The sequence below is a fragment of the Notolepis coatsorum genome, assembly GCF_963971535.1.
Source record: "Notolepis coatsorum genome assembly, chromosome: 4".
Taxonomy (NCBI): Eukaryota; Metazoa; Chordata; class Actinopteri; order Aulopiformes; family Paralepididae; genus Notolepis; species Notolepis coatsorum.
Genome location: NC_140168.1, coordinates 110815898 through 110834443, shown reverse-complemented (window position 1 = coordinate 110834443; position 18546 = coordinate 110815898). Strand labels below are relative to the sequence as shown.

Here is an 18546-nt window from a genome sequence, read left to right as displayed (position 1 = left end):
TCCATGTCTTAGAAACGTGGACCATTTATTGGGGCTGTCTCTGGGCTGAATGGGCCTCATTCAACAATACTCTCTTATTATTTTTCTTATATTCTTGCTTACCTGTCTGTTAAGAGAACAATAAGAAAAGCCACCTCCACAATCATCAAGCCGTTCTTAATGTCCAAATTCTGTGCTTACCCAGGTGTCTTGCATGATGAATCCCAGTCATTCTTAAACTCAAATGCGCGTTCGCACTCAATTCATTGTCTCTGGGCTGATTATCTTCCCCCCCCCCCACAGGCACGTCCAGCCATGATCGAGGACAAGGGTCATCGCGTGACCGACTACTTTGTGGTGGCCGGGCTGACGGACAAGTCCACGCCCCTCGAGCAGGACCTGTCGGAGACCAAGGCGTCCAGCGGGCCCAAGGCGCCCATCAGCGACCTGGCCATCATCAACAAGTCGGCGGGCGAGTCCGTGCCCGAGGGCTTCACCTGCATCGAGACCACGTACAGCGGCCAGCAGGCCAACCTCAACCACGGCAGCATCAAGAGCCCGGAGCTCTTCCTGTGCTACAAGAGGGGGCGCGCCAAGTCCCCGCTCATCGACATCGGGTGAGTCTGGTGTTACTGTAGTGTCTGGATGTGGCCGTCGGTCGGAGCAGAACCATCATACCGGGGTTCTCAACCTTCTTTGGCGTCCATTAGGGGTGTAAATATTTGACCCCACTTCGATTCGATTACTATTTTTCAGGCAACGATTCAATGCGTCGTGAAATCTCTTCATTTGACCATGATTCGATGCGATACGACGCAACCTTAGGATCGATGCATTGCGACCCCTGGCGTCCATGTTGCATAACGCAGCAGTCCATACAGTACTTAAAGAGTACAACAAAAAAGATAATATTAGAGATGTATTGGAATTAATTGCTGGCTTTATCTAATTTGTGGACCAATGTTCTGGAAATATATGCAAATGAATAGTAGATAATGCATCATTAAGTAATCAACTGTGAACGTTTCGTGGTGATATCTATTAGGTAAAATGTTTTACCCTTTTCAACTTTTCTGGTGGAGCCAAAAAGGTCCCCTGCTATATTCTGCTCCCCTTCGCGTAATTGGCTCCCAGCTGTGGTCGTGGTGGAGAGACATGATCATTATCAGGTCTTTATGCACCTGAGTCTCCTGAACACGTAGAGACACACCCTGAGTTAGGGCTGGGCCATTAATCCATATTATCGATTAATTCGAATCAATGATTTAGGACGATTTTCAAAAATTTAAATAGATTTTTTAAGAGTCACCTTTTATTTTTACAAAAAGTGATGTTTGGTGAAAGTTAGATTTGCACTTTATTAATCCCAATAGGGACATTCATCTTTGTTTGATCAAGAGTAACCATTTATATTATATATATATATTATTATTAGGGGTGGGAATCGCCAGAGACCTCACGATACAATACTATCGCGATACTTGCGTCACAATACGATAGTATCGCGATACTAAATATATTGCGATACACTGAGTATTGCAAAAAAATTATTTTTATCACATTTAATTTATTACCTTTTTTCAACTGCAAAGTAAAACTTTTTCAACATGTTTTATCTAATAAAATAAAGTTCAGTCTGTTCATCTCACTTCAATAATTTTTATTGCAGAACATGGTATTTTCTCAAGCAGACAGATGTAAACACTGTAATCTGTGTTGCATGTACCTGACAAACTGAACTGTTTGTATTACAGTCATATTCCAACTTAACTGAATGCACATGTGTGTGTGGACTACTGTACTATTACAGGTATTGAAATGAACAATGCAACTTCCTTATACATATATATTTTTTTATGAATAATTAAATATCGATACTTGGCGTCCCTGTATCGATACAGTATCGCCATGCTAAGTATCGCGATACTACTACGTATCGATTTTTTCCCCCCACCACTAATTATTATTATTTATTTTTTTAAGTGAAGATTGGTGAAAGTTAGGTTTGCACTTCAATCCCAATAGGGACATTCATCTTGGTTTGATAATTTTTTTGTGTCAAATAAAAACAAATGTTATTTGAATGATTTCCTTGGCGTTTCTAGTTTTCAAGAGAATTTTTTTTATAAAAAATCGTAAATCGGATAAAAGAAAAAATCTGGGATTTTATTTTTAGGCCATATCGCCCAGCCCTACCCTGAGTGGATCTAGAGCTTCCTACGCTGAGCTGAACTGTTGCGCACCTACCGCATAATACAAGTTTCAAGTTTCAAGTTTCTTTAATAGTTGTCATACAGAAGTACAGAATACTTTTATACAAAATGCTTCTTACTGTTACGCTCCAGAGACTGTGCAAGACAAGATAAGTATGAAATAAAATAACATAGTAAAATTAGAAGTACCTCCAGGAAGCCGCAACAATGAGGCCTTCACTGGTAGGGAGTAGGGTTAGGGTTAGGGTTAGGGTTCACTGGTAGGGTTAGGGTTAGGGTTCACTGGTAGGGAGCAGGTGCTGAAAAGTGACCATAGCTCAGCGTAGGAAGGTCCCATCAACTCGGGGGGTAAAAATATTTTGTGAAAACTCCAGTTTTTAACCAAAGTCCTCCACACCTTCAGGTGATAATGACCACTAATAAGCTACTAATAACCAAACCCAAAAGGTCTATCACACCAAAACAGTGTTGTTTTCCCTCCAGCTTTCATAACTTAACCTAGCCATTTTATTTGGATCATCATCATTCCAATATATTCAGGTGTTAAATTAAATTTTCAAAATGGCTAGGTTAAGTTATGAAAGCTGGAGGGAAAACAACATTGTATTTGAAGTTACTGCACTTTGCCTGTACATTACCTGTATAATTATTTAAGGAAATCGTGCAGCAGAGTGCAGTATCTGCTTTTTTGGGGTTAATTAAAATAATTATGTCATATTTTTGTATGCCTAAAGATTACTTCATTAATACATGTTAAATCTGGGTACTATTATCTATCTACCTATAACACATTTTGGATGGCAAGTCAAAACACTTTAAAGCCATTTTTCACTGTTTGGAAGTTACTGCGGTCTGCCTGGGTTTTGAGTGTGATTTTGTAGTTACTGCAGTTTTTAAAACCCCATATCTCCAAAACCGAGCGACATTAACATCTGAAACTTGGTCACAAGATAAAACATTTATTGACGAGGTCAATTTCACTCATAACTCAATTTAGACTTTTTTCGAGTTACTGCGGTTAGCCTTGACAGGGCAGTATAGGTGACCAGTTGTGTGTGTGTAGTGTGTGTGTGTAGTGTGTAGTGTGTGTGTAGTGTGTGTAGTGTGTAGGCGACCCAGCAGGTGATCCTTATCCAGTGCAACTCGTCTCGTCTTGTATAATAAACGCATGTTATCGTAATGATTTACCGAAATAGATCAATAGTCCAAGGTTACTGGGAAAACTCATGTTCCTTGGCTCCTAATTAGTGGCTGAACAATTAACATTCTCCGAAAGGGGAAATGTGTGCCGGAATATTCTAAATTTAAAGGGGCACTCACTTCACCAAAAAACAATGCCGACGATGTTTTGCACATAATCTCACACACATCAGACATTCATTTAGTTTGACAGTTATTGAGAATAAATTTGTTTGAATATGGCCACCAGTGATGTCATCAGCGATGTTACTGTTATGATACTGGTGTTGTGTTAATTACAGCTCAATGAAATGATAAGGTAACAGTCCCTATAAGACAAGGTGTTGTGTTAATTACAGCTCAGTGAAATGATAAGGTAGCAGTCCCTATAAGACAAGGTGTTGTGTTAATTACAGCTCAATGAAATGATAAGGTAGCAGTCCCTATAAGACAAGGTGTTGTGTTAATTACAGCTCAGTGAAATGATAAGGTAGCAGTCCCTATAAGACAAGGTGTTGTGTTAATTACAGCTCAGTGAAATGATAAGGTAGCAGTCCCTATAAGACAAGGTGTTGTGTTAATTACAGCTCAGTGAAATGATAAGGTAGCAGTCCCTATAAGACAAGGTGTTGTGTTAATTACAGCTCAGTGAAATGATAAGGTAGCAGTCCCTATAAGACAAGGTGTTGTGTTAATTACAGCTCAGTGAAATGATAAGGTAGCAGTCCCTATAAGACAAGGTGTTGTGTTAATTACAGCTCAGTGAAATGATAAGGTAGCAGTCCCTATAAGACAAGGTGTTGTGTTAATTACAGCTCAGTGAAATGATAAGGTAGCAGTCCCTATAAGACAAGGTGTTGTGTTAATTACAGCTCAGTGAAATGATAAGGTAGCAGTCCCTATAAGACAAGGTGTTGTGTTAATTACAGCTCAGTGAAATGATAAGGTAGCAGTCCCTATAAGACAAGGTGTTGTGTTAATTACAGCTCAATGAAATGATAAGGTAGCAGTCACTATAAGACAAGGTGTTGTGTTAATTACAGCTCAGTGAAATGATAAGGTAGCAGTCCCTATAAGACAAGGTGTTGTGTTAATTACAGCTCAGTGAAATGATAAGGTAGCAGTCCCTATAAGACAAGGTGTTGTGTTAATCACAGCTCAATGAAATGATAAGGTAGCAGTCCCTATAAGACAAGGTGTTGTGTTAATTACAGCTCAGTGAAATGATAAGGTAGCAGTCCCTATAAGACAAGGTGTTGTGTTAATTACAGCTCAATGAAATGATAAGGTAGCAGTCCCTATAAGACAAGGTGTTGTGTTAATTACAGCTCAGTGAAATGATAAGGTAGCAGTCCCTATAAGACAAGGTGTTGTGTTAATTACAGCTCAGTGAAATGATAAGGTAGCAGTCCCTATAAGACAAGGTGTTGTGTTAATTACAGCTCAATGAAATGATAAGGTAGCAGTCACTATAAGACAAGGTGTTGTGTTAATTACAGCTCAGTGAAATGATAAGGTAGCAGTCCCTATAAGACAAGGTGTTGTGTTAATTACAGCTCAGTGAAATGATAAGGTAGCAGTCCCTATAAGACAAGGTGTTGTGTTAATTACAGCTCAATGAAATGATAAGGTAGCAGTCCCTATAAGACAAGGTGTTGTGTTAATTACAGCTCAGTGAAATGATAAGGTAGCAGTCCCTATAAGACAAGGTGTTGTGTTAATTACAGCTCAATGAAATGATAAGGTAGCAGTCCCTATAAGACAAGGTGTTGTGTTAATTACAGCTCAGTGAAATGATAAGGTAGCAGTCCCTATAAGACAAGGTGTTGTGTTAATTACAGCTCAGTGAAATGATAAGGTAGCAGTCCCTATAAGACAAGGTGTTGTGTTAATTACAGCTCAGTGAAATGATAAGGTAGCAGTCCCTATAAGACAAGGTGTTGTGTTAATTACAGCTCAGTGAAATGATAAGGTAGCAGTCCCTATAAGACAAGGTGTTGTGTTAATTACAGCTCAGTGAAATGATAAGGTAGCAGTCCCTATAAGACAAGGTGTTGTGTTAATTACAGCTCAGTGAAATGATAAGGTAGCAGTCCCTATAAGACAAGGTGTTGTGTTAATTACAGCTCAGTGAAATGATAAGGTAGCAGTCCCTATAAGACAAGGTGTTGTGTTAATTACAGCTCAGTGAAATGATAAGGTAGCAGTCCCTATAAGACAAGGTGTTGTGTTAATTACAGCTCAATTGAATAATAAGGTAACAGACAGACAGAAAAGATATTGCTATTGTTTTCCTCGTCTACATAATTTCATGGTGCTGTAATTTACGCCAGGTGGGCATGCAGGGGCACAGGCTGTTGTCCGTGTTATGTTTTGATTCGAGGCCTGGCCTTACATGCTATGTAAATATTTGCAGATTTATTTGCACATCGATGTGAAAGATTTACCATCTGTGCAACGCAAAACAAACTCCCATTTTCCCAGCACTGCTGCTTTTGCTTTGAATTAGGCAAATAAAAGCACTTTTGGTCATCCAAGAACAGTGATGTAGCTGTTGTCTGTGTTCAGGCCACCCATGTGGCAGCTCTGTATAGAGCTGGTTAGACTCGAGGCTGTGGAGCAGAATGTGGCAGCTCTGTATAGAGCTGGTTAGACTCGAGGCTGTGGAGCAGAATGTGGCAGCTCTGTATAGAGCTGGTTAGACTCGAGGCTGTGGAGCAGAATGTGGCAGCTCTGTATAGAGCTGGTTAGACTCGAGGCTCTAAGCCTGTGGAGCAGAATGTGGCAGCTCTGTATAGAGCTGGTTAGAGGCTCTACGCCTGTGGAGCAGAATGTGGCAGCTCTGTATCGAGCTGGTTAGAGGCTCTACGCCTGTGGAGCAGAATGTGGCAGCTCTGTATCGAGCTGGTTAGAGGCCCTAAGCCTGTGGAGCAGAATGTGGCAGCTCTGTATCGAGCTGGTTAGACTCGAGGCTGTGGAGCAGAATGTGGCAGCTCTGTATCGAGCTGGTTAGAGGCCCTAAGCCTGTGGAGCAGAATGTGGCAGCTCTGTATCGAGCTGGTTAGAGGCTCTAAGCCTGTGGAGCAGAATGTGGCAGCTCTGTATCGAGCTGGTTAGAGGCCCTAAGTCTGTGGAGCAGAATGTGGATAAGTTGTTAAAGGGGCAGTAGGCAAGTGGATGCCTGAACACAGAATGACACCAGTATCACTGACTACCACGGCAAGCCTATAGAAAATTATTCTATTTAATAATAATTATTATCATAAATATAATAAAAAATTAAATAAAAATTATATATTATAAATATTTTTTTTCTGTTGTACCGAACTCGTACGGAACCGTGACCCCAATACCGAGGTACATACCGAACCGTGGCTTCTGTGTACCGTTACACCCCTAGTGTGAATACATCAATGAAATGCAGATTTTACACATTGAATTCAGAGTGCAATATATTACTTGAAGTACCTTTTTTATTAAACCCCCTGGTGGAAATTCAATCTCTGCCTTTTGACCCGTCCGAACTATTTAGGAGCAGTGGGGCAGCCGGGGACCAACTCCCAGTTGTAATATCAGTGCCTTGCTCAAAGGGACCAACTCCCAGTTGTAATATCGGTGCCTTGCTCAAAGGGACCAACTCCCAGTTGTAATATCAGTGCCTTGCTCAAAGGGCAATGGCAGGAAACCTAGCATGCATGTCTTTAATGGTCTGGGAGGAAACCCACGCAGGCGGAACATGCGAACTCCACACAGAAAGGCCCCTCGCTGCTCAACCCCCTGCTGGGTCTTGTGTCCATCCTGGGAGGCACTTGGTGTGACAATCACACTTAAAGGGTGAAGTTCAATATTTTGGGTGAACTGTCCCTTTTAATGCATTGTCCTAATGTGAGTCCAGCTGTTGCCGGTAGTCTGCACTGCGGCCCGGGCTTCCTAGAGTGTAAACAGCAGCTCTGTCCCACAACCCAATTACAATCACTCGGCCAGTGCACGTTTTTAGGAAAAACCAAGATGGCGGACAATAATCTTTACGAATGGATGTGTTGATAGCGTCATAACGACTCATTCAAGAACGATTCTGTCACGTGGAATGTGTTAGTTTCTTACACAATGTTGGATTATGTAATTGGTGTAATTTTTGAACCTACTTTCTATAGAAGCATCTAAGAATGAAGTGAGCGTGTGTTATTGGAATGATTGATTGATTGATTAAATTTTTATTAATGTCCGCCTTGTTTCGAACTGGTTATGCTTAGGGATGGGTATCGTTAGGATTTTATCGATATTACTACTTATCGATACTGCTTAACGGTTCGGTACTTTATCGATACTCTTATCGGTTCTTTTAGATTATTATTATTTAAAAAAAATATATATACATTTATTATTTGAACGGCTTAAGGCTATATCTGTACGTGATGTTTGTTTGTTGCATTATTATTATTATTATTATTATTATTATTATTATTATATACTGAAGTATCCGCACGCTTCCTCCGACACGTGCAGCCAGTGGCTCTCTTCTCACCTGGCAGAGGGCTCTCATTGGTGAAGTGTAACGCGTGGGAGGTCACGCTGCCTTCCTCAAGTCCTGCCTCCGCTGAGCAAGCGCCCAGACCTGACCTGTAGGCGTCGCTGTCCACAACGCCAGTTTCCCACCCACGGCTTCCCTCCCCCTAACCCAGCCAAACGAGTTAGTATAGCGATCAGCCCAAGCCAAGGCAATGCTGACTCCGGGAGTCGAGACCACAGCCTCTTGCATTGGTGACAAGCTCAATCTCCGCTACGCCACCTGACCGCCTGTTTGTTGCATATTTGAAATAAACTTCAATCAAATCAAATCAAACCCCCCCTCTTAACACTTTGGTTGCCACTTGTTAACATGGTAAAACGTGGTTGGATGCCAGCACCCACTTCAATGATAGCATTGTCAACGCTAAATAGTCTTAAATTATGTGTCTAATCTGCCCGTCGTTTATCAATGACTTGTTTGCAGTCAACATTGTCGAAACGGATTGTTTTTTAATCGGTTAATTTCCGTTTTATAGCATTTTGAAAAGCCCTTGTTTTTCAGGAAAATATATAGATTCCGTGATAAACGGCATTTACTGGAATATTCTGGCATACACAAAAAACATTGTAATTTTTCGGCCTATTTATGAATAGTTTTCAAATAAACACTATTATCGATAGTATATGTGTACTTATGCACGCTATATAAGCGATCTGAAAAATATATTCTCATTTCCTGATCAGCGCGCACACACACACACACACATGGGGCTCACGCTGATATATAGGTCAAAACAGATCCGATTACCCCAAGACTGGTCAAATAAATTGCTTACCTCAGATCAGATGTTCTCCAAAAAGATTATTCCAATTCCTGATCGCCATTCCAAATATCGATCGTGTTTATTGATTCAGCGTTGGGTACTGTAAATATGTATTCCACGTTGTTTTGCGGCTCTGCAATCACTTGGATCCTTCAGTTGGCTCGACGGAAAAGTAAAATGAGGAAACTGACCCCCCCCCCCCCCCCCCCTTCTAATGGGGTGCAGTTACACATGGAGAGACGATAGGGGGCGGTATTTTCCCAATGGAGCTCAGAGAGTCTGCAACACTAGCTATATAGCGTTGCTGGCATTCAACTGGCGGCATGAACTAACGACAAAACGCGCCTCGGGCCTAACAACCACCCATAGGCGTGATCTAATTTCTATAACACACTCTTTCTCTCAAGTCAAGTCAGTTTTATTTGTATAGCACATTTCCAGGCAGCGGCAGCTGACACCAAAGTGCTTCACAAGCAAGTTGATAAAAACAAATTAGTGTGAGGCAAGGTATAAGATTAAAAGAAAGAAAAAAAACATAGCAAAGCAATGAAAGCAACAAAAACAAAACAATATGGTGCAAGATATAGGATTAAAAACATAATAAAGCAATGAAAGTAATGCTTAAGTATGCGTTCATCAGAGCGCCTCTTCTCCTACAAAAGGTGTCGACGGCGAGTCTTATCAGATGCATCAATACATTGTTTTCGAGTCCTGGCCTTGATGCTCGCTGAAACTGAATATTTTGTTCATAGACTGAACATTGGTATCAACCAGAGAATTCCAAGTAAAACAATTATCCATACACGCTGCTGATGCTTCATTTTCGATGATTTTTTGTGTATTTGCGAGGGAAGAAAGTTACGAGGGAAGACCGTCAACATTCCCAGAAAAATCTGACCAATGAGAGAACAGTTTGCTCACGCGTGTTGTTTGTTTACAAGTTTTAGTCCGCTGTTAACCGTTTTGTGGCCAACCACATATATATACATTATTGGAGCGCCATCCTTAACACATCTGTCTTAAATACTTTGAAGCTTCGAAGCTTCGTTCGATGGCACGAGCTTGCTTCGAACTATATTATATAACGAAATATATATAACTATAACGAAAACTATTTTTTTTTATTTTTTTTTATTTTTTGCCTCAAATCTTGCGCCTCCATTCCAATGAAACAAAAGTAAGCGGCGCCTCGACTCCACCTCTCTACAACAAGCACGTGGAGATTATCTGTGTTGAAAACAACAAGGACATGTGCAGCAGACATGTCGACGAAGAAGTCATCAGACGTGTGGTTACACTTTAAAATATGCAAAGACAATGCCCAAAAAGCAGAGTGCCAGATATGCCAGAAGAAAATGGCATATCACAACTCTACAACAACTTTGTCAAATCACCTAAAAAACGTAAGTATCGTTGTACACGATGGCGACGCCACACAAAACATTAATAAGGCTATGCCTATGCTGCTATGACTAATGTGTTACCAAGTTGGCTAATTTAATTGTAATCATCTGCTTTTGTAGGTGCATTGTCTGATATTAATTATTAATTATTAATTAAATATAATATAATTGTTTGCTTGATAGACGAAGGTTGCAACATAATTATGTAATGTCATGTCGTTGGCTGTGAGAGCAGCCCCACTGCACCCAGGCAGCGCAGCCGAGTGAAACCTTGTTGGCACAGTCAGTCACGAAAGGGGCTACTTAATTAATTAATCCAATCCACTTTATTTATTTAAAAACAAGAAAGTTTACCAAAGTGCTGTACAAGTCCCACAACATAAGAAAAAAATATATATATATATTATAATACATTTTATTTTTTATTTTTTCCCCCCAAAGCTTCGAATTAAAATCGAAGCTCGGCCCTACTGTCAATTGACAATGACAATGGACACATGGCAATAATATAAAATATAGATTTAGCTCTACAAACAACCTCACGCACAGTGAAAACTTGTAATGAAAAGCTGGCCTCATAGAGTGGGATTAGACAGGCCCCAATGGCCATGAATGTGTTAACACAGCCGTGTGAACACAAACCCAACCAAGTGGCAAGTGCAACATCGTATCATATTTAGGGATGCACCCAGGGAACAAACTTAACTTTTTGACTTACCAGCCATTTGGCTGGTAGATTTTAAAAACTACCACTGAGCCAGGCAGATTTTTTACCAGCCAAAAATTATAAATAGCTTTTTAGTATATCGCCATGTGTTATTATTACTATAATACTCTCATATGCTATTTTCAATTAATATCATAAACAACATAAGGAATATTAGCATAATTTTGAGTGGACTGAAGGAATGAGTCGGCGTTAATAGTTTTAAATGCAAATAATTTATTGAAACATAGAAGTGGGGTCGGTTGGGACACACACACACACACACACAATGGGGGACCCTGATGTAAACAAGACAAACGTCTTTCTCTGGTCTGCATCCCCTTAACAATTGTGTGTATTGAGCCGTACTTGTATTGTACCCATTCTGCAATCTGTTAAATAAAGTTTTCATTCATTCACACTTTTTCAACTCACCACCCCCGCATCATATAGTAGTCTAGTCTGTCTTCAAACTTCCACTCCTCTCGAAACTTTTTTATATTTGAATATCAACATTATCTGTCCATCCTCAGTAATCCTCAGTTTACTATAATATACTCCTGACTGACTTCATAGTCTTTCCAAACGCACGCACACACACACCCTTTCCCCAGTCCACACTGTCTGCTGTTCTCTGGCTCTGCCTCTGATCAGGATTAGCTTGTTAGCTTACGCTAAGGTAACGTTCATTTCGGGCGATGTGGGCATAAAGGAATGGCGACGATGCAAAGCGTGTTAGATGCATTTGACCCGTTGTGAGAAAAAAAAAACACCACAGACTTATTTCGGATCGCAAAATAGCCGCACTGCTGTGTAGCGCTGCTCCTCTGCTTGACCGACCTACGCCGCAGACAATAGCACGGACTGGGCGGATATGACTCGTCGAGTTGCCACGTTTTTTTTTTTCAAAATAAGAGTATCATATGAACCGAACGTTGCTAGCTGACGGAGCCATAGATATTATAGCTGGAGCTGCGCTTGGGGGCGGAAATGAGACACGCACAGGATTTTCAAAATAAGAGTATCGATATGAACTACACGCCAGGTGGCGGGCACACCTCTCATTGTTAGTCGCCAAACCTTAAATCTACACGCCATTGGCGCTTGGCGGGTGCTTATTTTGTTCCCTGGATGCACCGATCCGACTTTTTCAGTCCCGATACCGATACCTGGGCTTTGGGTATCGGACTATCGGCCGATACCGAGTTGTTTCAATTAATAAACTGTATGCCTCACTGTGTGGAAGAGACTGGGATCATTCTTTTGTGCAAGACAACATCAGGCTTGACTTAAAAACATTACTTTCCTAACTTAGTGAAACAAAATGTAACAAATGAACACATAGATATAAATGTACTGAATTGTTATTTATTCTTTTATTTATTATATTATATTATTATAAAAAAAAAATTTATATAAAATAAAAATTAATCCGATATATATATATATATTTTTTTTTTTTTCTATACCCAATCCAGCTATTTTAGTCATATCGGGGCTGATATCCGATATTGGATTGGTGCATCCCTAATCATATTAGTTCCTGAATCGGAACAAAGCAAACAAACTACAGACGTTTACATATCCCTGCATCACAGACCGTAACATTGTGTTGTTTTAACCATGAAGAATGTGCAAACCCTTTGTTCAAGGGACAAAGACAGAGTGGTCGATCAAGAAACACAGGCTCAGTTGATCTGACACTAACAGCACATCAGTCCTCTGAGCTCTCAGCAGATTTATATAATAATAATAATAATAATAATAATAATAATAATAATAATAATAATAATAATAATAATAATAATAATAATAATAATAATAATGGAGGGATTTGTAGGTGAGCAGGAGGGTGATGCGGGATTTGATGGGGAGCCAGTGGAGGTGGATGAGGGTGGGGGTGATGTGCTGCCAGGGTTTGGTGCGGGTATATAGCCGATTAGCCGTTTTATCCAAAGTAGATCCTCATATTTTACCCATTCACTCGCACATCCACACACCGACGGCGGAGGCAACCATGCAAGGTGCCAACCTGCTCACCGGGAGACGTTAGGGGTTAAGTGTCTTGCTCAAGGACACTTCGACACGCTGCCCTGGGAGGAGCGGGAATCGAACCTGTAACTTCCGGATAATTTAGTTTTCATGCTAAATGAATTAGCCTATTTCTTCTGAAATGATAAGCACATCTCTGGTATTATAGTACTATTTACAAATATCCTTTTAAAGGGGTCATTCTGCACAATTGGATTCATTTGCAGCTAGACAATAATTTGGAAGATGCCATTTCAGAGATGTATGAACTAATTCAATTACTCAACAAAATCCTAGGAGTACAAGTTGAATAATAATGTCTACATTAGGACAGTTCTTATCACAAGCTTTTCTCTTTTTGGTGCCAAATCTTCCATATAGACCTGTTCGCTGTACACGTCAGACTCTAGTGCGTGCGCATCAAGCGGGCAAAAGGAACGTAATCCTGGTCAGAACAACGGGGCAGACTACAATATATTTGCATGTGTTAGCCATGCTAGTGATCAAAACAATCAATCCATGCCAAAGCTAGATATGTAAAAGGTGAAAGACTCACACTCACAGCCATGGCTGATTTGGCAAAATGACATCCAGCCGTTTTTGTTTGAAACAACTTTTAGTCGGGGGGGTGTCGTGGTTTCTCCATAGAGCCCCGTCGTACTTCTTTTAGCAGCTCGCGCAGGTCCGGGGCAACTCAGTCACGTGACTCAGTCGGCGTTGCTGATTGGCTCGAACACGGTATGTTTGTAAACGGCGAACAGGTCTAGAAATGTCCTTTTTGTGAATATTTCTATCCATCACTGGACCTCACTGCTGGCTCATTAGCTGAATCGTTACAGGACTGTTGCGTTTGTCTGACAGTCTCTACTTTTACTCAAACGAGGACACCTGACGCAGGCGTGTCACACGTCGGTGAGTGGATCTTCCTGGCTCTTGTTTGCGAGACACCTTCTCGTCTCAGCTGACGTCTGTCCGTCCTACATTCTCCTTCTGAAGCAAGGAATGAAGAACTAGCCGTCTGTAAATGATTCCCTCGTCCCTCTGCCCTCTCTCCTGTTCCCTCTGCCCTCTCTCCTGTTCCCTCTGCCCTCTCTCCTGTTCCCTCTGCCCTCTCTCCTGTTCCCTCTGCCCTCTCTCCTGTTCCCTCTGCCCTCTCTCCTGTTCCCTCTGCCCTCTCTCCTGTTCCCTCTGCCCTCTCTCCTGTTCCCTCTGCCCTCTCTCCTGTTCCCTCTGCCCTCTCTCCTGTTCCCTCTGCCCTCTCTCCTGTTCCCTCTGCCCTCTCTCCTGTTCCCTCTGCCCTCTCTCCTGTTCCCTCTGCCCTCTCTCCTGTTCCCTCTGCCCTCTCTCCCGCTGGCGACCCCAACATTCCTAGCCGGGGCCCTCAGGGTGCCATGACTAGCTGTGCCCATTGGGACATGTTGTTGTTGTTGTTGTTGTTGTTGTTGTTGTTGTTGTTGTTGTTGTCTTTAATTAGAATTAGCTGGCAGCCCCCCCCACCCTGATCATTCTGGGAGGCTCCCCGGTGGCCTCTGTGGAGTCCTGCCGCTTCCTCGGCATGACACTCTCCCGGGACCTGAAATGGGAGCTGAACACCATCGCTCTTAATAAAAAGGCCCGGAAGAGGATGTTCTTCCTGCGTCAGCTGAGGAAGTTCAGGCTGCCGAGGACCATGATGGTCCAGTTCTACACCGCCATCATCCAGTCCATCCTCACCCTCTCCATCATCACCTGGTTCCCTGCAGCCACGGTCAGGGACAAGGCCAAGCTGCAGCGGGTGATACGCTCGGCGGAGAGGGTGATCGGCTGCCCCCTTCCCTCCCTCGAGTCCCTACATTCCACCAGGGCCTTGAGGAGGGCGAGGAAGATCATGGCAGACCCCGCCCACCCGGGTCACAACCTCTTCACCCTGCTCCCCCACGGCAGGCGGCTACGGCTGCCCAAGACACTAAAGTCCCGCCACAGACTGAGTTTCTTCCCCTCAGCAGCTCGCCTGGTAAACGAGTCAGGTGTCCCCCTGCCCCCCCCCCCCCCAATGGCGAGCTGCTAGGGCTGGACCTCTGGACTTGAACTGTGCTGCACTGTATCCATGTCCCCAACCACTGCACTTTACTGTCTTATTGTTGTCTCTAGGGATGCACCGATATTCAAATTTGCCGCCGATACCGATCGTTCAACTAACACAATCGACCGATACCGATATTTGTGGTAAAAAAAGAATTAAACATTTATAATTTCTTTTTTTATATATATATATATATATTTTTTTTAACTACTGTATATTTGTATGTCTCTAAATGTTTTGATGAATTGAAAATGGAGGACCCTTTTCCGAAAGTCTTTTTCTGGTCTTCATCCTCCAGTCCACTGTTGTTGTATTGAGCTGTACTGTATTGTACCCATTCTGCAATCTGTTAATAAAGTTTTCAATCGATCAATCAGACAAATGTATAGAAAAGCTTTTTTTTTTTTTTTTTTTTTTTTTTTTATTATTGCAAAACAAAATTATTAAAAGTCAGTACTCAACACACAATGCATAATGAAATTAACAATTAAGGTGGCTAAAATGACATGCAAGTACAGAAACAGAAAACAAAAAAATATATATAATAATATTTTACCGTATAGTGTATATCCAACGAAATTACCAATTATACCAATGTCTTATACAGGATATACCCCTAATACCTATTATCTAAAACCCTACACACATATGCTCCAGCTCGAACCCCCCCCCTCCCGGACCCCTCCTTGGATAGTACCTCCATTATCCCTCACTCCTAACCAGACACTACCATTATAAGCTAGCTTTTATTCTCTCCACCACTTCTAACCACATTGACATTTTGGATTCGTTGAGACCCAGAATTCTTGCTGTAGATATTTCTTGATAAATCACATCGAGATATGTAAGAAACCAAACCTTCCGGCACATTTTTTCCGGTTGAAACCAGCGTGATGCGATCAGTTTTTTAGCTACTGTGATACCCGATAAAACCAATCTCTTTAGCTGTGGATTTACTGCAAACTCAAAAACATCATTCAATAGTAATACAGAGGGGTGTACTGGTATATTCCAAGATACGAGTTTTGATAATTGATGGGTCACATCTTTCCAGAATGTCTTAACTGGTGGGCAGTCCCAATACATGTGCATAAATGTCCCTTCGTCTCCATTTGTACATTGGGAGCATTTTGAGTCTTGTTTAAGACCCATTCTGTTCAGTCTTATAGGAGTCAAGTATGTCCTGTGAATATAGTTAAGATTGATTTGTTGATGGTCCGGGTTCCTTGATGTAAGACGGACATTTGCCCATGCTCCTTGCCAATCAAAGTCACTTTCCAGGTCTGGTATATCCCTCCTCCAGACAGAGTCTAGTTGGAGGGTTTCATACGAGGACGTTAGTAATTGATAATAAAAACCTGATACAAAACCTCTCGATGTCTCTCTTTCATAGAAGAATTTGTGGTATCTGTGGTGTTCAACTGGTATGTCTAATGGAACACCGTGAGACTTCAAACATAGCCGTAACTGTATGTAAAAAAGCCATGTGGACTCGGTGAGATTCAATTTTGTGCATATTTCTCCATAACTACAAAAACCCTGGTTGTTAAAAACATCCCCTAATGAGTGTATGCCTTGCTCTTCCCATATAGGGAATCTTATAGGACGTTTTTCAATTAAGAGTGCATTGTTATTGAATAAGGGAGTGTGATTGTGCCATTTTTGTGGGTTAGGATATTTTTTTTGTGTTTCACGCCATATCCGGATCGCATGGGTAATTATGGGGCCAAATTTCCGCTCACAGTGCTTGATTGGTAGTTTAGTGTGTGCTATGTCCTTCAGTCTATGTGGGGCTACTATGTTTTCTTCCAATTTTCTCCAGGAATACTAATGCTTGGGGATCAAACCATATTGTCAATGGTCTTAATGTGTACGCCTTAAAATATTGGAAAAAATCTGGAACTGCCATGCCACCGTCTGCTTTATTTCTCTGTGCGGTGGATCTTTTTATACGTGGTGGTTTGTTATTCCAAATAAATTTGTATGTGGAGGAGTGTAATCTTTTCCAGTAACCCTCTGGAGGGGGTAACGGTAGCATTGAACTGATGAAGTTGATTCTAGGTAGTACATCCATCTTAACTATTGATACCCTTGCCTGTACTGAGTTTTTAAGTTTTGCCCACCTGTCCAGGTCGTCTTTGATTTTGTTCTGTATTTTTGTGTAATTGTGCTTCACCGTTTGTCTTATGGTGGGAAATATTTCCACACCCAAGCATCTAAAATGTTTTACCATAGGTATCTCACCTGGGAGGGTTGTATCTTTTTTTGCAGGGGTGTTAAGTGGAAGGAAAGCCGACTTCGGCCAATTTATTTTAAATCCCGATAAATCACCAAAGTTCTCAATCAACTTGAGTAGATGAGGCAATGTGGTGTTGGGGCTTTGCATGAACAATATTACGTTGTCCGCATATAAACTAATTTTATGTTGTGTGCCCTTGATTACGATTGGTTCTATGGATTGGGATTGTCTTATATATTGTGCTAAAGGCTCTAATGATAGATCGAATAGTCCGGGACTAAGAGGGCAACCCTGTCTGGCTGAGCGTGATACCGGAAAGATTTTAGAGATGAATGTACCTGTTGTAATCATGGCCGATGAGTCTTTGTATAATACTTTAATCATATCAATGAATCCTTTTCCTAACCCCATCCTTTCTAATACTGCCCATAGATACGACCATTCCAGCCTGTCAAAGGCTTTCATAGCATCCAGGGACAGCATCGCCTTAGGTATGGTGTCGTCCTTGTCTGCATCTAGTACGTGCAGTATTCGTCTTATGTTATCAGTGATCAGGCGACCTCTTATGAAGCCAGTTTGGTCCGGATGAACTAAAGACGTCATATGCTTTTGTAATCTGATGGCTAATACCTTAGAGTACAGTTTGACATCGGTTCCGAGGAGGCTTAAGGGTCTGTAACTACCGCACTCGGTGGGGTCTTTGTCTTTTTTGAGAAGGACTGAAATGAGTGCAATATTGTCCTTTTTATGGAAGTTCCCCTCCTTGACTGAGTATAAGATCATATTTAGTAATAAGGGTCCAATTATGTCCCAACAAGAAAGGTACATTTCTGATGGGATACCGTCTCTTCCAGGAGCCTTACCATTTTGCATTTCGGATATGGCCTTCTTGAGTTCCTCTAGTGTGATCGGTGTTTCTAACTGTTTAGCGTCATCCTCTGAAAGTTTAGGGAGAGTAATTTGATTAAGATATGTGCCCATTTTGTTTTGATCGAAGGTCGTTTCTGATTTATATAAGTCGGAGTAGAATTCTTTGAATGTATCGTTTATTATTTTGGGGTCTGTTTCAAGTACTTGTTGTGCTCTAATGGTAGTTATATCTGCAAATTTTGCATTAATTCTTAATCTCATGGCTAATAGGTGACTAGGTTTAGAACCTTGGGAGTACTGCTGTTGTCTTGTGCTGCGTATTTGCATTTCCGATTGTTGTCTGTATATGGCATTGATCTCTGTTTTTAGTACGTTAACTTGATTTTCTAGTCTAGTTGAGTTGTTGTATTTTAAAGCATTAAATAACGTTGAGTAAAGCGTTTCCAGTTCAGACAGTTTTGTGCATTGATTCTTGCGCATTATGGAGGAAAATCTATCAGTGAAATCCTTGATCATACCCTTTACCGACAT

At 41.4% G+C, this 18546-nt stretch overlaps 1 protein-coding gene across 1 annotated transcript in view; it reads left to right on the top strand.

Annotated features, from left to right (window-relative positions):
- The window catches only part of LOC311226655 (DENN domain-containing protein 4C-like), a gene marked incomplete at its 3' end in the record, with an annotated part of 128255 nt that overhangs the window by 90967 nt on the left and 18742 nt on the right, over positions 1 to 18546 (top strand). Inside the window, exon 2 of the mRNA XM_084312072.1 lies at positions 283 to 596. Coding sequence (XP_084168198.1) covers positions 295 to 596 — 302 coding nt within the window. The 5' untranslated portion in view covers positions 283 to 294. The remainder of the gene's footprint in view (positions 1 to 282; positions 597 to 18546) is intronic.